The sequence below is a fragment of the Bufo bufo genome, chromosome 3, assembly GCF_905171765.1.
Source record: "Bufo bufo chromosome 3, aBufBuf1.1, whole genome shotgun sequence".
In the NCBI taxonomy this organism is placed as follows: Eukaryota; Metazoa; Chordata; class Amphibia; order Anura; family Bufonidae; genus Bufo; species Bufo bufo.
Window position 1 is genome coordinate 189,415,268 of NC_053391.1, and position 22,195 is coordinate 189,437,462.

At 44.0% G+C, this 22,195-nt stretch overlaps 1 protein-coding gene across 1 annotated transcript in view; it reads left to right on the top strand.

Moving 5' to 3' along the window:
• The window catches only part of DPT (dermatopontin), a 92,775-nt gene extending 74,347 nt beyond the window's left edge, over nucleotides 1-18,428 (top strand). Inside the window, exons 2-4 of the mRNA XM_040423845.1 lie at nucleotides 2,358-2,483; nucleotides 6,921-7,028; nucleotides 17,652-18,428. Coding sequence (XP_040279779.1) covers nucleotides 2,358-2,483; nucleotides 6,921-7,028; nucleotides 17,652-17,718 — 301 coding nt within the window. The 3' untranslated portion in view covers nucleotides 17,719-18,428. The remainder of the gene's footprint in view (nucleotides 1-2,357; nucleotides 2,484-6,920; nucleotides 7,029-17,651) is intronic.
• Nucleotides 18,429-22,195: the final 3,767 nt, after the last annotated feature.

Sequence of the window (22,195 nt, forward strand, 5' to 3'; positions counted from 1 at the left end):
ACATTTTGCCCCTAAATTGCTCCACAGTTCTGGTGTAAAATTCTGTCTCAAAGTTAGCTAACCAATAGTTGGTATAGAGTTAGACAAAAGTCTTTATCCCTGCACCAGATTCATCATGCAGCCTGAGCCCCTGTGATAAATCTTGTGGAGGTTTAGACAACCGGTCTAAGTTAACGCCATCTTTAGGATTAGTAAATTTGCATCAGTATTTTTGAACAATTCCAATGAACCCCTAACAGACATCAATGGAGAATGCTATTTTACCTATTACATTTTTTTCTTTGTGTATCGACTTATCATTTTAAAATAATATAATAAATAGACGTTACGTTATAAAACTGTGATTTTACACTAAGCTTCTCCATCCTGCTTAGGATACGTAATTAAAGAGGTTGTATGAGTTCTAGGGATTGATGACCTATCAGTTGAATGGGAGCTGTCCTGCAGTAACTCGGCATATTCACTGCACAGTGGATGGAGCTTTCTGCTTCTGGCTAGTCCACTATGTTACTTTATTTTTTGTGCAAACAGTTGGTCAGTGGGGTGCAAGGTGTCAGCCCCCTACAGATGTGATATTGATGACCTGTTCATCTTGTCCAGTCATACTCTTTCACCTGATTTGACATGTAGAGATGCAACTGCATTTCGGGTGAGAATAGCGCTAAAAGTTTGGTTCAAAATTATGTAACTTTTATTTAATCCAGCAAAAATACATAGGAGTGCTGTGAGTGCTGTAAACAAGGTCCAGGGGGACCGAAACATTGGCTACGACTAATATGTGGCATTTTCTATGTTTTAATGCTTGCTTAAAGGCTATGTACACGTTTGGGGGCAATTTTTATTTATTATTGCATTGTACCCATTATGAGGTAAAAATCTTTTTTCTATTGGTCTTTATTAATTAAAATGATGGAGTTTTTTTCTCTGTATAGAGCTGAAATGCTCTATTAGCAGGATCTGAATTTTCTCTCTCTTCCGTCAGGCAGGGAGCTGACGGGCTCCTTATCTCTTCTAAATGACCTTTTAAACACTGCCTGAAGCACCCACTAGGGGGATATTAGTGAATAGAAATTTATACAATTACCATTTACTGGAATGGAAGCTGAAATTATCTCTTTTAGGGTTGACCGAACCCGAACTGCAAAGTTCGGGTTCCCGGACCCGAACCCAGACTTTTTTACTGAATTTCGGGTTCGGTGTTGGGGTTAAGTGTTCTGGTGATTTTATTATTTTCCATTATAACATGATTATAACGGAAAATAATAGCATTCTTAAGACAGAATGCTAAATAAAATGGCCATTGAGGGGTTAAAAATAATACAAAAAAACTCACCTCATCCACTTGATCGCGCAGCCGGCATCCTCTTCTTTCTGCCGGACCTGCGATGACATCACCGAGCTTACCAGGTGGTGAGTGCGGTGACGTCATCGTAGGTCCTGCTGAATGAATATAGAAGGACCTGAGGTGATGTCATTGCAGGTCCTTTTGCAGGTCCAGCAGAAAGAAAGATATTTAGCATTCTGTCTTAAGAATGCTATTATTTCCCGTTATAACCATGTTATAACTGGAAATAATAAAGTGAAGTTCGGGTCCCCATTGACTTTAATGGGGTCCGGGGTCAAGTTCGGGTCCTGAACCCGAACTTTGACCTGAAGTTCGGCCGAACCCAGCGAACCCAAACTTCCACGGGTTCGCTCATCCCTAATCTCTTTGCATTGAGCCCCTCCCCCTAGTGGTGGCTGTATGTAAATGTAGTGTTTTCTTGTCTGGAAAATAAATTCTGTGGTGGTCCCCCTTTCCCCTGGGCTCCGTACCTTCAGTGGAGGCAGTTGAGTGGTGCGCATCCATTGAAGGTGCGCCACTGGTATTTAGTATAGACGGTGAGTCCTATTAATCATAAGGGTCCATTCACACATCCATATGAATGGTCCAGACCATTCCGCAAATTATGCGGAACGGGTGCAGACCCATTCATTTTCAATGGGGACAGAACAGATGCGGACAGCACTTCCGGATCCGCAATTCCGTTTCGGAAAAAATAGAACATGTCCCATTCTTGTCCGCGACTGTGGACAAGAAAAGGCATTTTCTATTATAGTGCAGAGTTTAATTTTTTGGTGATTCGTGGTCACAGCAACTTGTCAGTTCTGCTGTGACCCATTTAGTTCAAAAGCTGCAGTGCTACACACTCGCCATGTAGACCCAGCCTAATAGGACGAGTGCACAATATGTGCTGGGTGGCTGTCAGTTGCCTCGGTGTCCCACCCAGAATGTTATGGTTTCTGAAGTATAGAAACATGTATACAGAAATAAGAAGCCCTGTGTGTATTTACTATTGCTCTGCTGTCATTCACAGGTATCAGACGTGTTCTAATAATGGACTGGTAGCGGGATTCAGCAGTCAGTACTTTGATTCTGTCTTGGATAGAGAATGGCAATTCTACTGCTGTCGTTACAAAAAAAGATGCTCTTATAGCTGCTGGTAAGTTTGTATTAAAATGAAACATATTAAATAGAGTTTATAGGATCATTCAAGCTAGTAGTGCGGAACTTACACTGCACATGGTGTGGGAATAAAATAAAAAAAACGCAATTCCACCATAGTTTTACGAGTTTCGCTTTTATGCCATTCCGTAAGCGGTAAAACAGAACTCTTAACTTCAGTCTCTGGGTCAGTATGATTACATTGACATCACATTTTTATAGTTTTTCTTGTATTTTACACAAAAAAAGTTTAACAGCTCTCCCGCTACTAGCAAGAGATGTGTACGGAGCTCCTGGACCAGGAGACTTGCTATGAGAAAAAGAAAAATCCTCCAGCACGGTCATCCGCTGTTAAAATCCAAGTTTTATTTGGCCTACATTAAAAGTACAGGAACACTAGCCATAACAGGTTAATGCATTTCGACATCAAGTCTTAGTCTTGGTTTTTCTATTTCTTGTATTTTAATACTTTAAAAAATAAAAATAAAAAAGTTGAAAATAAAAATATTTTCTTTGCATCGCCGCATTCGGACCTCTGAATTTTTAAGTCTACGGAGCCGCATCAGGGTTCATTTTTTTGTGGGGGGGGATCTGTAGTTTATTGATACAATTTTTAAGTATGTATAACTTTTTGATCATTATTCCATTTTTTGCAAAGTGAAGCGATCAAAAAAGTGATTTGGCCATCTTGATTTTTTTTTCCATTATGACATTCATTGTATGGGATAAATATTTTTCTACTTTAATAATCAGGGTGTTTTGTGATGCTAATGATTTTTTTTTATTATTTATTTACTTTTATTTTTAAAATGGGGAAAGGGGGTGATTTTTTCTTTGAATATTTTGAAAAACGTTTAACTTTTTTATGGGGAAAAGACCCCTCAGATGTCAATTTACTCTAGCATCGGAGGGTTAAATATCCATGATTGGCATTATCTCTGATGACAGACTCTTCCTCCAGGTGTCTGCTGTGCAAAAGAGCAGGTACCAATTGGCTATGGAGCTGAGCAGGTACCATCTTTATAGTCCCTACTTGCATTTTAATTTTTATATAGTGGAAAATTATGCAGCTGCCTAATGTACTTTCTGTTGCTCTTCTTAACCACCTTCAAAAGTGCTTACACTATGGCTACACAGAGACTTTGGCCATGACACACATGTCACAGCTAAAGATTGCAGTGTAGTTCTTCCTGCATCACAACTACATTGTGACATAGTTTGTAAGGCTGAAAAAAGACATCCGTCCATTCAGTTCAGCCTAGTGATAGTGAATGGGTTCAGGTTGTATCCTGCAAATTGTCACGACCCAACAGTTACAAGAAGTTAAAACTTTATGGATTTCTTGCAATGTTTGCAATCCTTAAATGAGTACCATGTGTTTGTTGTGGCCAAAGTCGCTGTGTAACCCCTGCCTTAGGCCTTATTCATATGGTCATGTCTGTGACATGACAGTGTTTCATCTGTGAAGATGTCCGTGATGGTCCATTTATGGTCCATGTGTCTGTTTTTTGGCCTCCATGTGTCATCCATATTCCATGTGCACTGCTAGGCTGAAGGCAGGATTTCCAAAGCAACTCCTAGTGAAAGCCACCGTGTCATTCATGTTCTATCAGTCGTCTTCAAGGAATCAAAGTCTTCAATGGGTGTTTGATCTACACCAAGGAGCGAAGTAATGCATGTCTCCCCTGTTTTTCCACTGACCATGGGTCAGTGGAAAAACAGGTTTGTGTGAATAAACACTTTAAAATGAATGGATATGTGTGCTATATTTGGGGAACACAAACAGCACACTTTGATTCACTGACTTGTGAATAAGGCTAGGGCTAAACAGCGACACTGGTCACGCGGCAGCTGTCACGGGCAAGATTGCGGAGAAGCGGTGATCCCATAGAAATGAACTGGATTGTAGTGCAAGTGACAAAAAATCCAGTAGTGTTGAATATTTTGGTCACATTGTGATCCGACTGATTTCTATGGGATCGTCACTACTCTGCAATCCTGGCCGCTACAGCTGTCGTGTGACCATTATCGCCATGTTAGCCCTAGTCTAAGCCCTTACTGTGAGTGAAAGGAAACATTCTTGGTCACATAGTTGCAAAGAGCTATGATTCAGAAGTCTGAGACATACTCTGTAATCGTCATAGTTCCATTCACTTAATTGTGGATACTTTAAAAATGTTCAGATATTGAAACATCTTTGGGGAGATTTATGAAAACTGTGAGAAATAAAAACTATTTTTGTTGATTATAGCAACCAATCACAGCACAGCTACAGTGGCATGCAAAGGTTTGGGCAACCCTGGTCAAAATTACTGTTACTGTGAACAGTTAAGCAAGTTGAAGATGAAATGATCTCCAAAAGAAATAAAGTTAAAGATGAAACACACTTTTCAACATTTTAAGCAATATCAATGTATAATTTTGGTTTTGTACAATTTTAGATTAAAAATGGAAAGGAGTACCTTGCAAAAGTATAGGAACCCAAGGAGATCTGAATGCACACTTAACTTTGACCGAGGTCTCAGACTTTAAATAGCCTGTTAGGGTTAAGGCTTGTTCACAATCATCATTAGTAAAGTCCAGGTGATGCAAATTTCAAAGCTTTATAAATACCCAGACTCCTCTAACCTTGTCCCAAAAAATAGCAGCCATGGGTTCTTTTAAGCAGCTGCCTAACACTCTGAAAATGAAAATAGTTGAGGCCCACAAAGCAGGAGAAGTCTGTAAGAAGATCGCAAAGTGTTTTCAGGTTACCATTTCCTCAGTTCGATATGTAATTAAGAAATGTGCGTTAACAGGAACAGTGGAGGTCAAAAGAACATCTGGAAGACCAATAAAAATTTCAGAGACAGCTTCTCATAGGATTGCTCGAAAGGCAAATCAGAACCTCTGACTACAAACAACTTTCAGGAAAATTTAGCAGACTCAGGAGTTGTGGGACATTGTTCTACTGTTCAGCAACACCTGCACAAATATGGCCATCATGGAAGAGTCATCAGAAGAAAAACTCTCCTGCATCCTTACCACAAAATTTAGCATCAGAAGTTTGCACAAGAACACCTAAACAAGCCTGATGCATTTTGGAAATAAGTCCTGTGGAATGATAAGGTTCAAATATAACTTTTTGGCCTCTTTGGCTCTCTAACCATTAAGCTGTGGGTGGATCAATCATGCTTTGGGGTTGTGTTGCAGCCAATGGCACGGGGAACATTTCATGGTTAGACGGAAGAATGGACTCAATGAAATTCTAGCAAATTCGGGTAGCAAACATAACACCAACTGTAAAAAAGCAGAAATTGAAATGAGGATGGCTTCTCTAAATAGATAATGATTCTAAACACTGCTCAAAATTCACAATAGACTACTTCAAAAGGCACAAGCTGAAGGTTTTATCATGGCCTTCACAGTCTCCTGATCTGAACATCATAAACTGTGCACATTAACGCATTCTATCTTATTAACGGGATTGTGGACGCCAGAGACTCCATCTTGAATTTCCTGTGTAGGATGTTCTTGTTTAGTCCCTTTAGATTTATTATCCTGAATTTATTAGATTTATTATCCTGAATGACCTGTCCGGTTTGGCTACTGAGAACAGAGTGGAGTAGAAACCCTCCTTCTCTTGAGAGGGGGAACTTGAGTAATTGCCCCCAGATTTAACATTTCTAGGACGCTGGCGAGCAGGGGAGCCATCACAGGGAATTCCAGATCCAAGGGAGGCTCCCAGCCCCCGATGAGCCCGCCTGTGAAATAAAACAAGGTACAACCCAGATTTAATCCATCTTCACCTCCTGACAAGCAGAGAGGCCTTTCTCTGTCCTGGCCACTATAGGGGCAGGAAAACACTGAAGAGGGTGGGGGCAATTTAATCTTTCTCTGTTTTCTTGCCCCTACAGAGGTCAGAGGTCAATCTCCTATCTGCCGTCATGGTGGTGAAATGGGAAAAAATGTTTTTGCTTAAACTACAAAGGGAATGTGTCAGCTTTAACTTTATGACTTGTAGTGATCATTTCATCTGCAACTTGCATAGTAACAGTCATTTTGACCAGGGGTGCCACTGTATGAGTTTTCTTGAGTGTAATATAGAATGAAATCTGCTGTGAAAAGTTTTCTTTAAGCTTCATAAATTAGCCTCAAATTATACTAGGAAAGCGCATGACCTCTATCAGTCCGGAAAAAACTTCACCTAAGGTTCATTTATACATCATTCAGTTACAGTCATACATGTAAAATGTGTTCTCTTGTCTCATTATTTACCCAAAAAAAGAAGCTAATTGCATAACTGAGACTCGGAAACATTCTTAAGCTTTTGCATTAGATTTCTCTCTTTTGCAGGGATTGTTCTGAAAGGCATCATGGGAAACAATTGTACACATTTCTATTAATTCTACTGGAAATTTAATCTTTCTATTGGTCTTCATTTCTACAAAAACAGGTTGACACAAGAATATCCTGGACATTATGGCGAGGACGTGGACATGGTTCTATATTCCTATGGCTATTACATAAGAGGAGCAACCACAACCTTCTCTGGAGTGGATAGGTTAGTTTCATTCAGTCACTGTCCATAGGAAGGACTTTAAACATAAAATACAAAAAAAAAAGTTTCAAGTCATCGTCAAGTTTATTTATTTTTTTGCCTAGCCTTAAAAATGTTATCCCTTCAGGACCCAGCCCATTTTCATTTCATTTTTTTCCTCCTCGATTTTCCAGGAGCCATAAAAAAAAATTAATTTTCTGTTTTATCTAATCATGTATTGAAAAATGGCAATAAAATTCTTTGTGGGGTGAAATCGGAAAAAAATGCAATTCTGCCAATGCTTTTTGGGGGTTTTGTTTTCATGGTGTTCACTGCGTGCTAAAAATGACATAAAGACTATTCTGTGGGTCAATATGATTATGGTACCAAATTCATATATGCTTTTTATGTTTTACAAAAAAAAGATAAAAATCATTTTTCTTTGTATTGTCATTTTCTGACACAGATAACATTTTGATATTTCAGCATACAGGCTTGTTTTTGCAGGTACTGTTTTCGGGCATATGTATTTTTGATCACGTTTTTATTTAAGGTGATTTAAAAAACTGCAAATTGGCCAAATTGGCCATTTCATTACAGAATTCACCATGCATCAAAATTTGTATTGCCTAAATGTTAAATCTATTTTTAACTGTACTTTTTAGTCCTCTTAGGGGACTTTAACATGCAATCATATGATCAATAGTATGGCTATGAAGTGGATGTCATCGAAAGGACCATCTTATCAAGTATGGCTTTAGTTACAACACCTCTAGTGCATTTTATATTTGACTAAAGACTTTCAGGAAGGCAGGAAAAATGCAGCATAAAAAGTTTTTTTTTTCTAATGTAACAATGGCAAATGTGCCTCGAGGACATGCCATCGGTGTAAACCGCACTAACACTGCCATCAGGGTACGCCCCAAAACACTGCCATCACAGTACCCCATCATACAGTGTGCCAGTATAATTACCCCAATAAGCAATAATGGCAGCAGAGTATCCCTTTATAAACAGTGACAGAATTTTGATACTACATGTAGTCTCATTCGTCCTGTGCTATTTTTCATGAATAAGATTTTACTATTTAAAAATAGTAATTTTTGCTATAATAAGTACATGAAAAGGTGGGTATTTGGCCATATTTTGTTTTGTCTACTACCTGGGCTGCAAGCCTAGGGGAGGCCTGCATGAATAGGTTTGGAGGGAGTGGGGAGAAAATGGCAGGTAAGGCGTTCAGGACAGTGCTGGGAGGGGAGTGGCTGGTAGGAGGGGGAAGATAGTTAAAAGGGGGGACCAAAGGCGGGAAAGGGCCATTTTTAGTGGGCACAGTGAAGGGATCAGTCCCCCCTAAAACGGCCGTGGAGGACCAGGCCTCCGGCGCGCCTGAGCTCGGAGGTGACCCAGAGGGTCCGGCGCAAAGTGAGGAGCCCCTCCAGGGACCCTCCAGTTTGTGCTGCAGTGGGGCAGGTTAGTTCCAGGCGGGCACAGGCCAGGAGAAATCCGGCAGCATGGCGGGACCCAGGCCTGGGGAGAGGATCCCCTTCTTCTTCTTCTCCAGTAGAGGTGGAGGGAGCAGGACCAGGTGCGGCAGGACCTCTAGGCAGAGGTTCCGATGCCCAGCGAGGGAGAGATGGCAGCGGTGAGCAGCAGGAACGGCATGGCCAAGATGGAGGCTCGGCATCTTCTTCCCAGGCTGAGCAGCACAGGGCTGGCTCCCTGTCTTCCTGAGCTTTGGCGACATCTAGTGGTACGGCGGTGGAACTATGCGCCCGGGCTACAGGAGGAGAAGAAATCTCTGCAGAGGATTTCCTGAGGATCTCAGGACAGGGGGGCGACTGCACGCAACACCCTCAAGCTCGCGTTCCTTCTGGCGGAGTCACAGCATCTGTGCAGCCAGGTGAGTCATAAGGGGGTAACCCCTTGGCGTTGTCAAATATGATGGGCACCCTAGGGGTGGGGGGGACCCCGGGGGCAGCGGCCGGTGGGGGGTTAAGGTAGCTTTGGGCTGGGTTAGGGGAGTTGGTGCGGGGTTTATTGGCACCTGGGTCGACGGCGGGGTCGCCATTGGCGGCGTGGGGTGTCTTAAGGGAGGGAAGCTTCGGTCAGGGGGGACGACTGCGAGCGGCGGTAGTAGTGGTGGCGGCGGGGCTGGAAGGACGTCAGCGGAGTCGGGAGGTGATAAGGATAGGGGAGTAGACGCTAATAAGGATGGGGATGCACCGCGTTTGGATGACGCGGCAAAGGCGAGGTGTATGTTATCTTTGAAGATTTGGAAAGGGGAGTACGTGGATATTTTTTCCCTACTCTCTTTGGAGCGCTTTCAGCTGGATAGAGAACGGACGGAGGATAAGAAAAAGGAGGATGAGGATAAGCGGCGTTATCGTCTGATTCTGCGTATGTTCTCAAATTGGTTGCAGGCCTTTCTGATCCTGGACAGTGTTATAGGGGAAAAGGCGCCCGAGAATTGTTCCGCCCTTTTTTGTTATTTAGACGCTATTGGGGAGGCGTATGGGGTTTACGGGGGCTTGCTTGGTTGCGTTATGACGAGCAGTTTCGTCAGCGCAAGGCGGTGCGTCCTAGTATCAGGTGGGACCACAAGGATATAGTGCTGTAGTTGCGGATGACAGCTCCGTTTAGGGCAGGGCAGTCCTTTCACGGGGGGCCGGGGGTTCCGGACAGTCGGACAAGTGCAAGTTTAAGCATGAGTGCTGATCTTGCGGGGGGAATCATGGAGCCGCTCTGTGTTTCCGGAGCAGAAAAGGGAAGGGCGGGGGTGATGCGCTGGGAAAAGGGACGGACGCCCGTTCAGTTAATCGGGATGGAGCCCTTCCTAAATAAGTATAAGGACCAGGTTGCGGCGAAGTTTTTGAGGGCGGGCTTCCAGGAGGGTTTTCGTATCCTGTTTATTGAAGGGAGAAGTTCGGTGGGGGTGGGGAAGAATTTGCTTTCGGCGTTGGATTTTCCGGGTATAGTCTCAGATAAGTTGCAGAAGGAAGTTGAGTTGGGGCGCATGGCAGGCCCGTTTGCAGGTCCTCTGATGCCGGATTTGAGGTTTTCTCCTTTAGGGGTGGTTTCAAAAAAGGATCCTAGAAGATTTGGGGATTTTCCCAAAGGGTATTCGGTTAATGATGGGATTGCGCCTGAGTTGTGTTCAGTAGTTTATACGTCGTTTGACGAGGCAGTTCGTTGGGTTCACAAATATGGTCAGGGGGCATTACTGGCAAAGGTTGATATTGAGTCGGCCTTCCGGTTGTTGCCAGTGCATCCTGACTGTCAGTATCTGTTGGGCTGTTGTTGGGACGGGTTTTTTTTGTGGATCAATGTCTGCCCATGGGTTGCTCCATTTCGTGCTCATATTTTGAGAAGTTCAGCAATGGGTGGCATGGGATTGGTTGGGGTAGCGGTTATCATCCATTATTTGGATGATTTTCTGTTTATTGGGCCACCGGGCTCGAACGGATGCTCGGTTATGCTGCATTCTTTCGAGGAGATGGCGAGACAGTTTGGGGTACCGCTGGCTGGGGATAAGATGGAAAGGCCAACTACGGCTGTAAGTTTCCTGGGTATTGTCATCGATATGGTTGCAATGGAGTGCAGGTTGCCGGTTGATAAGTTAGAGGATTTGCGGAGGGTGGTATCTGCTGCTAGTGGCATGCGGAAGATACAGGGAGTGCAGAATTATTAGGCAAGTTGTATTTTTGAGGATTAATTTTATTATTGAACAACAACCATGTTCTCAATGAACCCAAAAAACTCATTAATATCAAAGCTGAATATTTTTGGAAGTAGTTTTTAGTTTGTTTTTAGTTTTAGCTATTTTAGGGGGATATCTGTGTGTGCAGGTGACTATTACTGTGCATAATTATTAGGCAACTTAACAAAAAACAAATATATACCCATTTCAATTATTTATTTTTACCAGTGAAACCAATATAACATCTCAACATTCACAAATATACATTTCTGACATTCAAAAACAAAACAAAAACAAATCAGTGACCAATATAGCCACCTTTCTTTGCAAGGACACTCAAAAGCCTGCCATCCATGGATTCTGTCAGTGTTTTGATCTGTTCACCATCAACATTGCGTGCAGCAGCAACCACAGCCTCCCAGACACTGTTCAGAGAGGTGTACTGTTTTCCCTCCTTGTAAATCTCACATTTGATGATGGACCACAGGTTCTCAATGGGGTTCAGATCAGGTGAACAAGGAGGCCATGTCATTAGATTTTCTTCTTTTATACCCTTTCTTGCCAGCCACGCTGTGGAGTACTTGGACGCGTGTGATGGAGCATTGTGCTGCATGAAAATCATGTTTTTCTTGAAGGATGCAGACTTCTTCCTGTACCACTGCTTGAAGAAGGTGTCTTCCAGAAACTGGCAGTAGGACTGGGAGTTGAGCTTGACTCCATCCTCAACCCGAAAAGGCCCCACAAGCTCATCTTTGATGATACCAGCCCAAACCAGTACTCCACCTCCACCTTGCTGGCGTCTGAGTCGGACTGGAGCTCTCTGCCCTTTACCAATCCAGCCACGGGCCCATCCATCTGGCCCATCAAGACTCACTCTCATTTCATCAGTCCATAAAACCTTAGAAAAATCAGTCTTGAGATATTTCTTGGCCCAGTCTTGACGTTTCAGCTTGTGTGTCTTGTTCAGTGGTGGTCGTCTTTCAGCCTTTCTTACCTTGGCCATGTCTCTGAGTATTGCACACCTTGTGCTTTTGGGCACTCCAGTGATGTTGCAGCTCTGAAATATGGCCAAACTGGTGGCAAGTGGCATCTTGGCAGCTGCACGCTTGACTTTTCTCAGTTCATGGGCAGTTATTTTGCGCCTTGGTTTTTCCACACGCTTCTTGCGACCCTGTTGACTATTTTGAATGAAACGCTTGATTGTTCGATGATCACGCTTCAGAGGCTTTGCAATTTTAAGAGTGCTGCATCCCTCTGCAAGATATCTCACTATTTTTGACTTTTCTGAGCCTGTCAAGTCCTTCTTTTGACCCATTTTGCCAAAGGAAAGGAAGAAAGAAAGTTGCCTAATAATTATGCACACCTGATATAGGGTGTTGATGTCATTAGACCACACCCCTTCTCATTACAGAGATGCACATCACCTAATGTGCTTAATTGGTAGTAGGCTTTCGAGCCTATACAGCTTGGAGTAAGACAACATGCATAAAGAGGATGATGTGGTCAAAATACTCATTTGCCTAATAATTCTGTACAGGGTGTACAGCTGAGGGACTTGCAATCACTTTTGGGAAAACTAAATTTTGTGTGCCGTATCGTGCCCATGGGCAGGATTTTTTGACTGCGCTTGGCACGGGCAACAGCAAGAGCCCGGGCTCTGCATCACTTTATTCGGCTAGGTATGGAGCTGCGAGGGGATTTGCGTGTCTGGGATTCCTTTTTGGATCATTACAATGGTAAGTCGTTGTGGATGGCGGACAAGGTGGTTGCTGCGGATTTTGAATTGTTTACGGATGCGGCCAGGGGCATTGGATTTGGGGCTTATTTTCAAGGGCATTGGTGTGCGGGGGTGGGGCCTGAACAATAGAAGGCGGAAGGCTGGGTGAAGAATATGGCTCTGCTAGAACTTTTCCCGATAGTGGTGGCGGTGTCAGTGTGGGGCGCATCCTTCAAGAATCGGAAAGTGTGTTTCCATTGCGATAACTTGGTGGTGGTGGAAGCCATTAATCGCTTGTCGGCCTGGTCCCCTCTGGTCGTTTGGATTTTACAGCATTTGATATTAGTTTGTTTGTCATTGAATGTGTGGATTGTGGCTTCTCATGTGCCTGGGGTCAGCAATTCAATTGCGGATGCTTTATCTCGTTTGCAGTGGGATCGCTTTTGGGAGCTGGCACCGGAGGTGGACTAGCAGGGAGTGATATGCCCGCTGGAGTTGTGGAATCTGCCATTCGGTCTGTAGAGGATTTGTTGCGGGGGTCATTGGCAGGTGGTACATGGGCTGCCTATGAGAGGGCGTGGGTTTTTTGGGAGTCTTGGAAGCAGAGTTTAAGGGGGGAGGGGTTAGAGGATGAGGTCTTGTTGCTGTTGGGGCATTGTAGGGAGGAAGGATGGTCGGTGTCTCGTATCACGAGTTTGATGGCGGGGGTGGCTTTTGGGTGTAGGTGTAGGGGCATGCGGGATGTGTCAAAGTCATTTTTGGTGTTGCAGGCTTTGAAGGGTTGGAGGCAGCCGAGCATGGCGTCGGACATTCGACGGACGGTTTTGTTTCAGCTTTTGGCCCAATTGTTTGCGCGGTTATGCCTGGTTTCCATGATTGCAGCAGAAGTGGGATTGTTTAATTTGGCCTTTTCTTTTGCTTTTTTGGGGGCTTTGCGGTTGGGCGAATAGGTTAGCCCCAGCAGGGTCCGGGCTGGGGGATTGCATAGAGAGAACCTGGACCTATATCAGGATAGGGTGGAGTTTGTTATCCGCAGGTCAAAGACGGACCAGTTGGGCAGGGGTTGCAGGGTGGTTTTGTTTGAGGTCCGGGGGTCGAACACTTGCCTGGTGAGGTGTCTCCGGGATTTTGGTTTACAGGGGGTTTTAGGTCAGTCGTTGTTGGTACATAAAGAAGGGACGTTTCTGTCGTGTTTTCAATTTATTTCGTTTTTTAGGGTTTGTTTGGGGGGTTTGGAGCTGGATCCGTTGCTTTTTGGGGGGCATTAGTTTTGGATTGGGGCAGCGAGGAGGGGTCTGGGGACGAGGTGATCCGTTGCATCGGGAGTTGGAAATCTGTTTTCGTTCATACATACGGCTTGACCCTAACGGGGTCTGAGTATTTTGGGGGGGGATTTTGGGTGCTTTGAGGGGCTTTATGCGCAGCGGTCCAACCGGACGGCAGGCAGTTGGGGTTTCAGAGATGTGAGGCGGTGATATGCTGGCTGGGCCATCGAGGTATGGTGTGGAGTAGGGTTCTGCCAGAGTTTTATAGGTTTGCACGGCTAGATGAGGCTCCTGTGATTTTAGTTTTGCATGTGGGAGGGAACGACTTAGGGGTGCTCCCGTTTAGAGAGCTTATTAAGGACATCAAGTTTGATTTGTTAAGATTGTGGATGCAGTTCCCGGGGGTCGTGACGGTGTGGTCAGATATCGTGCTGAGGAAGAGGTGGAGGGACGCGAGGTCGGTAGAAAGAGTCAATAAGGCCCGAATTAAGGTAAATCAGGCGGTGGCTCGGTTTTTGGTCAGGAATGGGGGAGTGGCAGTGCGGCACAGGGAGTTCGAGGATGGGGAGGGGGCTTTTTGGCGGGCGGACGGAGTGCATCTTAATGCAGTGGGCATCGATTTGTGGTGCTCAGCGCTGCAGGATGGGATTGAGGTGGCGCTTCGGGTGTGGCGGGATGCAAGGAGGTGAGGGTTCACACCTTGCATTGTGGCGGAATCTGCCCAGGTGTAGCGCAGGTTTGCACAGTTCTGCCTCTGAGCTGGCGGCTATACAGCTAGAGGTAATTTAGTTGAGGGGCGGGGCAGATTTCCGCCAGGTTTTGGGGCTCCAAGGACCCTCCCCGTTTAGGAATGTTTTGGGGTCGTTCGGGGGCCTTAAAGGGGTTATCCCACCTTCTAATTTCATCGCAGCGTCTCCTGTTCGCTCTGTGCTAACGCTTATTTCCTGGGGCGTTGTCCTTTCTATTGATGGGCAGCTCGCCAGCGCTCTGCTGATCAGTTGACTCCGCCTCCCTTACTTGCATGCGCGCTCCCGTTATAGCCGAACTTCACTCTGGGAGACGCTGCAGCGCTTTCTCTACCCTCTCACGTCCTGCATTACGGACTTGCTGGCACAATAATTACTACCGCACTTGTGTTGCGCTAAAAACAGAGCATGCGCGGCTCTGTTTCAGAAGCAGCACAAGGGAATGAAGAACTGCGCATGCCCGGCCGGCGGCGTGTGCGTTCATGGAAGAAATGCAGCCACACACTGGATCAAGGTGGTTTCGCTCACCGCGCATGCGCGGCCATTGCATTCGGCTGGCGAAAGGTAGCCGTAACTAAGGGAGGACACAGTACAACAATGAGGTAAAAGGGGGAGGTTTTTAGCGAGAAGGGTAGGAATTGGCTTAAACATTATATTTAGTAAAATGATCATTGTCGCAGTGTGGATAAATTAAACTATGATCCTTTTGATGGGATAACGCCTTTAAGGAAAGAAGACCTTTGGGGATGTTATATGTTATTTATGGTATTTATGTTATTTATGTTGTTTTTGTTAATAAAATGGCTGCTGTGGCCAACTAAATCCACATTTGGGTTAATGTCTTTCTTGGGATTAAGGAAAGTTGGGGGGGGTGGTGGCAGCTAGGAGGAGAGAGCGAGTCGACAATACCATAGTCATGTCAGGTTTATCAATATCGTATCTGCTATATTGCACTCAAAGAGGTTATCCGGCTTCTTTGAAAAAATGCTCCAAATGGTGTAAAATGAAAGAAGTAATGCCTTAGAGGGGTTGTCCAGCTTTATACCCCTTTTTAAAGAGCATCTGTCGGCAGATTTGCACCTATAAATAGTGTAGGGTGCGAATATTAAATTTTAATCGCAATTATCACCACTTTGAGAATTCGCGAAGATTTAGAATATAATGCTATATGTTCGTATTCATGAATATTCTAGATTTTTTTTTCATCTGAACCCATGATCCCTCCCTGCTTCTTGCTTGTGGGCCAATGAGAAGGCTGCAATGTCTTTGTCAGAGCTTAGCAACATCCCTAGCAGCCAATAGGAAAGTTGCCTACCCCTTACTATATAAGAACTTCCCCAGCAGCCCTTGTATGCAGTATTTTGCAGATCTGAGAGGAACAGCAGTGTCATCGCTGTGCTCCGTGCTTTCCACTCATTACATTAGATAGTTAGTTAGTTAGCTTATATATAATACAGATAGTTAGTGGGAGATAGTCAGTGTAGGTTATATCCCGATATAGTGTAGCTGATAGGTTCCAGTGCAGGGTGTTAGGTTCTGTGATGTCACAAGTTCACAACAATACTTAGTGTACCAATCAGTAATATATAGTCAGACCTGCTAAAATGTGAAGTTGCACATATTGCGCCAAAATATGCCCATCATTAATTGCCGATTTGCACAATCGCGAATATATTGGAGCACTCTATCTGCATATAAAGCTATTGTAATGTTCTGCCGTGCCAACCATTTTCTCCAGTCTCAGGAGACTTCTAGCAGCTTAAAAAATTTTGCAAAAGTGACCCACGCCTGTATTGCGCGTGCATTACGCGAATATTACATTGCCGATTTTCGCAATCAAGAAACTAACGAATATTCGCCCAAATATTTGCGAAATATCGCAAATTCTAATATTGCCCCTGCCGCTCATCACTACCTATGAAACTGGCTGACCTGTTACATGTGCGCTTGGCAGGTGAAGGCATCTGTGTTGGCCCCATGTTCATATGTGCCCGCATTGCTGAGAAAAATTATGTTTTAAATTGTGCAAATGAGCCTCTAGGAGCAATGAGGGCATTGCCGTTACACCTAGATGCTGTGCTCTCTCTGCAACTGCCCGGCCTTCTGCACTTTGTTTTGGCATGACTAGGCAGTGAAAATGGGATCACACCTTGTCCTGTCAATCAAAGTGGAGAGGACGCAGAGGTTGCAGAGAGAGCAAAGCCTCTAGGTGTAACTGCAACACCCCCATTGCTCCTAGAGGCTCATTAACATAGATTACAATACAGGTACATATGAACACAGGACCAACACAGATGTCTTCTTCTGCCAAGTACACATGGAACAGGTCAGCCAGCTTCATAGCTACTGTACAATTCTGCTGACAAAAAAATACAGTCACCTGCTCCTCACCTCTTCCTTACAGTGCAGAGGGCCTGTAAACTTCTGGACAGGGTCACGTATGTCTCTGAGGCCATTCACATGCCGCTAGGTGACATGTCATCGCTGAGGCAAGTGATTGGCCTTAGCAGCACATGAGACCCCGAGGACTGGAAGGAGCATGGATCACTTGGCACGGTAACAAAGTGGCAGGTGGGTGATTTTTTCTACAGCACAGTAAACCAAATTAATGATCGCCGCCGCTTCCTGGTCCTTCTCGATACAGATTTGTGACCACTGCAGCCTACCACAGGATGTAGTGGATCACGGATGTGGCTTGTAATTGGTTAGGTAAGGATAACTTTTATTATTTTACACCATTCAGGTTTTTTTTATTTTAAGTGGCTGGGCAACCCCTTTAAGATTATATATCGATCCAAACATATTACTGGTGAGGGCTTTTAATCGCCATTTCCTAAACTCTAAGGGGCCATCCAAGCAGCATTTTATACAGGCTGAATTTGGCACGGATTCAGCAACAAAAAGACTCTGGGCAGCAGCACTGACACCGTTTTCATTGAGAGGCCAAGAAAGGACATGTCCTTTATTGGTGCAGTTTGGGCAATAAACTGCGACCACATGAATGGCGGGGCGGCGTCTCTTTGAAGGCAATAGGAGGCAGTTTCCGCACCACTGCCTGAGCCGAATTCAGCCTGCAAAGAACGCCATGTGAATGGCTCCTTAAGAGAATGGATTATCAATAATTGAGATTATTTCAATTAGATTTGTATTATAAATATATTTTGGTTACTATTGATAAGTCTTCTGTAAATTAACTTTTCATCTATAAATACTATCTTCTAGGGATCGCCAATGGAAATATATCGTTTGTCGAATGACAGATTTTGACTGCGAATTTGAAAACTTCTAGAGAAAGCCCTAACACGATCTACAATCGATACTGAATGTTACAAAACCAGATTTCTATTTCAGTTTCTGCCTTTGCTTGTATGATTGTTTGTAGAAGTTCTGATATATATTGCTTTATGGCTACCTTCACACTGCAATGGCCGGCAACTCAGCGGCTGCCTAAAGATTTTCTGGGACAAAATAAGAAATATCCTTATGCCAAATAGTACAGATATAAAAGCACAACAATGACCACTTATCATGTTAATTACATACAAGCTAAATGTTGTCGTAAAATTTTTAGAATTCCTAGTATGTTGTATGATGTCATAAGTAAATGAAATGAATGCCAGCTCAGATAGATTACATTTTCCAATACGCACATATTATTACCATTTATATCTTTACAAGATCTTATACAAGGTCAAGCTAGTGAATCAAAAAGTGGAGTTTGTGTTTTTAATGGAAGCCAGACACATCCCAGGTTTCCTTTTTCAATGACCTGTTTGGATAGACAGCTCCTCCATTTATGGCTGAACTAGTGAGTCCCAATGAGTTCTTTTAGGTTTTTTGGGGTTTTGTTTTCTTACTCCATGTGATGTCCATGGGGCTTGCAGATCCCCTTTTTTTACTTTATATTTTCTCTGTGGCATGCAGGTTGGGAATCGAATGTAGGAATGTAAGAAATATAACAAATTATGTACAAGCTAAAATAAAATACTTTCTATGGCTTTTTATCTTTATTCTTTGTTCCTTGTATTAGATACATAGAAAATGAACCCAGATTAGTTCTGTAACTACTTTTCTGCCATTCCCCTCTACCATCTAACCCAGCCGTCTACCAACCTGTGGCTGTTTCAGTGGGGGAAAGGCCAGGCATTCCATGAGCACGGCAGCCTCTTCCTAGGCCAGCGACGTCACCGTACATCGGTCATGTGGCCTAGTTGCAGCTCAGCCCCATTCAGGTCTATGTAGAACGCTTTGCTTGGGAGCCTGCAGTGCTCACCGGAGACCCGGTGTGGGCAGCGGCTCCCTGAAACAGCTGATCGATGGGATTCAGAACCCAGCCGATGTGATAATGATGACCTATCCTGAACATAGGTCTTTATCTTTTCTAGGATAACCCCTTTATCTTACTGTTTATTAAAACAATACATGTGTGGGCAGTTACTGTACATAACGTAAAAAAATAATCATGATACAGTTTTCGAGACATAAGACTTCACTTTCTTTAGCTTTACGTAATCGATACCATTAGTTATTACCTTTGGACATTTAGAATATTTGAAGTAAACTTGTAACCTGAATGAGAACCACATGATGACTAACAGCTAACGGCATCATTACATGACATATCCACCCGGCCTCTGCTACTCATCATTTTTTTAGATATCATATTAGGGATGATCGAATTTTATTTTTTGAAATTCGTTTGCTGGTTCGTGTTGTGGTTTTTACTGAATTGCGTTATGGATTCCGTTATCACAGACCATAACACAATTCCATAATGGAATGCATAACGGAATGCCTTTAAAGGCAATCCGTTATAATAGTCTATGGCCAGCATAACGGATTCGTCTAGTCCCCTCCTGCACAACAGAAACCGGACGGATCCGTTATGCAGGCCATAGACTTCTATTATGACGGAACGAATAACGGAATGCCTCTAAAGAACAACTACAAGAGATACCTGCCGCCACAGGGAGTATTCAAACATAGCTACAATGGTGCAGCCACCGGTTTCGTGCAACCGCAAGTCTCAGAAAACGTGTGCGACAAAAAACATTTGTTTGACTAGTCTGCAAATTTGGCTGATGACTATTTTAGGGCTTTGATTTGGCTGTCACAGTCTCCAGTCGCAGTCACACAGATAATGGTATCTGATAGCAAAGGCTCGTGCAACTAGTGACCTCGAACCAACAATCTGTTGGATTTTTGAGAGTGTCATGTCACAGCAGATCATATGATGCACTGCAACTCCATTGACAATAATTAGACACTTGTTGCCGGATGGGCGCAGCCCTAAAGGGAACCTGTCAACATGAAAATGCAAATCAATCTATAGGCAGCATTTTATAGAGCAGGAGGAGCTGATTCTGGTCTTTTAAGTCAAGGAGGTGGTCCTATCAGTGACTGACAGCCTGTTCTCTATGACTGTGTATACAGAGGTAGCTGTCAATCTCTGATAAGACCGCCTCCTTGACTTCAAAGCCCAAAATGAACAGGAAATTAAATGAAAAATAATACGTTTTACTGAATCTTTCCCCATAAAACTAAATATCTATCTGCTCAGCTCCTTGTGCTCTATAACATGCTGCCTGCAGCTCAGACACCCGATTCAACGTGACAGGTTCCCTTTAATGCTGCAGATTTTTTTTATATCGGAATATTGCAAAAAAATCCTGGAAGCAGGAAAGGGGATTCGGTTTTAACAAATCTCATTTAAGCACTGCAGACATTTCCAGCAACAAAATCTGAAGTGTATCAGTTTATGTTGTGGATTTCTGCCATTGATTCCAGATTTAGCCAAGGGCAAATCTGCAGGCTATCAGCACTGAAACGCACACTAGTGCCCATACCCTAAGGGCTCATGCATACGACCGCACCGTGCTTTTGCGGTCTACAGATTGCGGATCTGCAAAACACAGATGCTGGCTGTGTGCATTCCGCAATTTGAGGAACAGAATGGGTGGCCCATGATAGAAATGCCTATTCTTGTCCACAAAACAGACAAGAATAGGATATGTTCTATTCTTTTTGTGGGGCCACGGAACGGAGCAACGGACGCGGACAGCACACGGAGGGCTGTCCGCATCTTTTTGCAGCCCCATTGAAGTGAATGGGTCCGCATCTGAGCCGCAAAAAATGTGGATGAGCCCTTAAGCAGAGATCAGATGGAGGTCAGGATAGGCAGCAGACAAGACAATGAGGTTAGGAAAACAAGCCATAAGTGACTGTAGGTTTAGCTGCACATTAAAACACACTGGAACCGAATGGACCTTATTGCTCAGGTCCAGGCTGCCTGCACACAAGTGCGGGTAAATGCACATAAGATCCGCACAAATTTCCGTGCGGACTTATGTGCATTTCTGCAACATAGCCGCAGCCAAATTGGTGCGGATTAGATGTGGTTTTGCTGCAGACCTTACTCTTCATTGGAAAAGGGGGAAATCCACTGCTAAAACCGCAAACATAATTGACATGATGCAGATCTGCACAGAAAAAAATAATAATCTGAAAATGTATTTAATATACACATATGCACCTTGCTGGTACCATATTACACGGCATTTTAGTACCTGAGGTAGTTTTGCGGATGTATGCATCGTCCCATTGAATTGAATGGGTCAGCATGCGGTCATCTTTAAAAGTGGGGAAAAAAATATTGTGTGCATGAGCCCTTAGTGAAGTGAGCTACTGCTCCAGAGACTTGGGAGGGGAGGCTTAGTTATACTTTTAAAGAGGTTCTCACGAAAAATATTCTAGTTTTCAAACCAGCACCTGTATCTGAATACTTTTGTAATTGCATGTAATTAAAAATGTAGTATAGTCACTGAGTTATTCAGTAAAATCTATCTGTATAGTGCCAGCTGCTGTTTGTTCTTTTTCTTACTTCTTTTTTCGGCCCACTGAGATGGCCGCACATGCTCAGTTTCATCCTTCAACTGCCTCCTGCGCTGTGATCGGAAGCTGAGACACACCTCCTGAGCTGTGATCGGGAGAGAGCTCCAGCAGAATGGACCCACCCCCTGAGCTCCAGCAGAATGGACCCACCCCCTGAGCTCCAGCAGAATGGACCCACCCCCTGAGCTCCAGCAGAATGGACACCCCCCCTGAGCTCCAGCAGAATGGACACCCCCCCTGAGCTCCAGCAGAATGGACACCCCCCCTGAGCTCCAGCAGAATGGACACACCCCCTGAGCTGCAGCAGAATGGACACGCCTCCTGAGCTGCAGCAGAATGGACACGCCTCCTGAGCTGCAGCAGAAAGGACACTCCCCTTGAGCTGTCAGCTTGATATAAATCTAGCAGAGGAATGAATGTGGAGATCTCTGGCTCCATGTGAGGTACAGGGCTGGGTCTAGCGTTGTTTGAAAGAGACAGTCATGTACTACATGATGTATGATTTTAATTTTTTACATGAATCATGGGATAACCCCTTTAATATATATTGGCAAGTTTAATAATGGTATTAAAAGTTTACGAGAAGGTGAAACAAGTAGGATGCAATTGGGCAGATCACTTAAAGGGTCATCCAAGACCATAATAAAATTGGTAAAGGCAGGCAATGTGATAAAATAAAGAACCAATGCAAACCTGTTCGATCCATGCTGGAATTTGTTTACTTGGCTGCAGCAATAATATGCATGTCCACACGTGATGGCTGCAACCATATCACTGGATCATTCTGAAGCCTTACAAGTCATAACTGCAGCCAAGTAAATAAATACCGGTGAGGAGCAATGGAGCAGCAGTGCTGGAGCTACAGGGGATTTAAG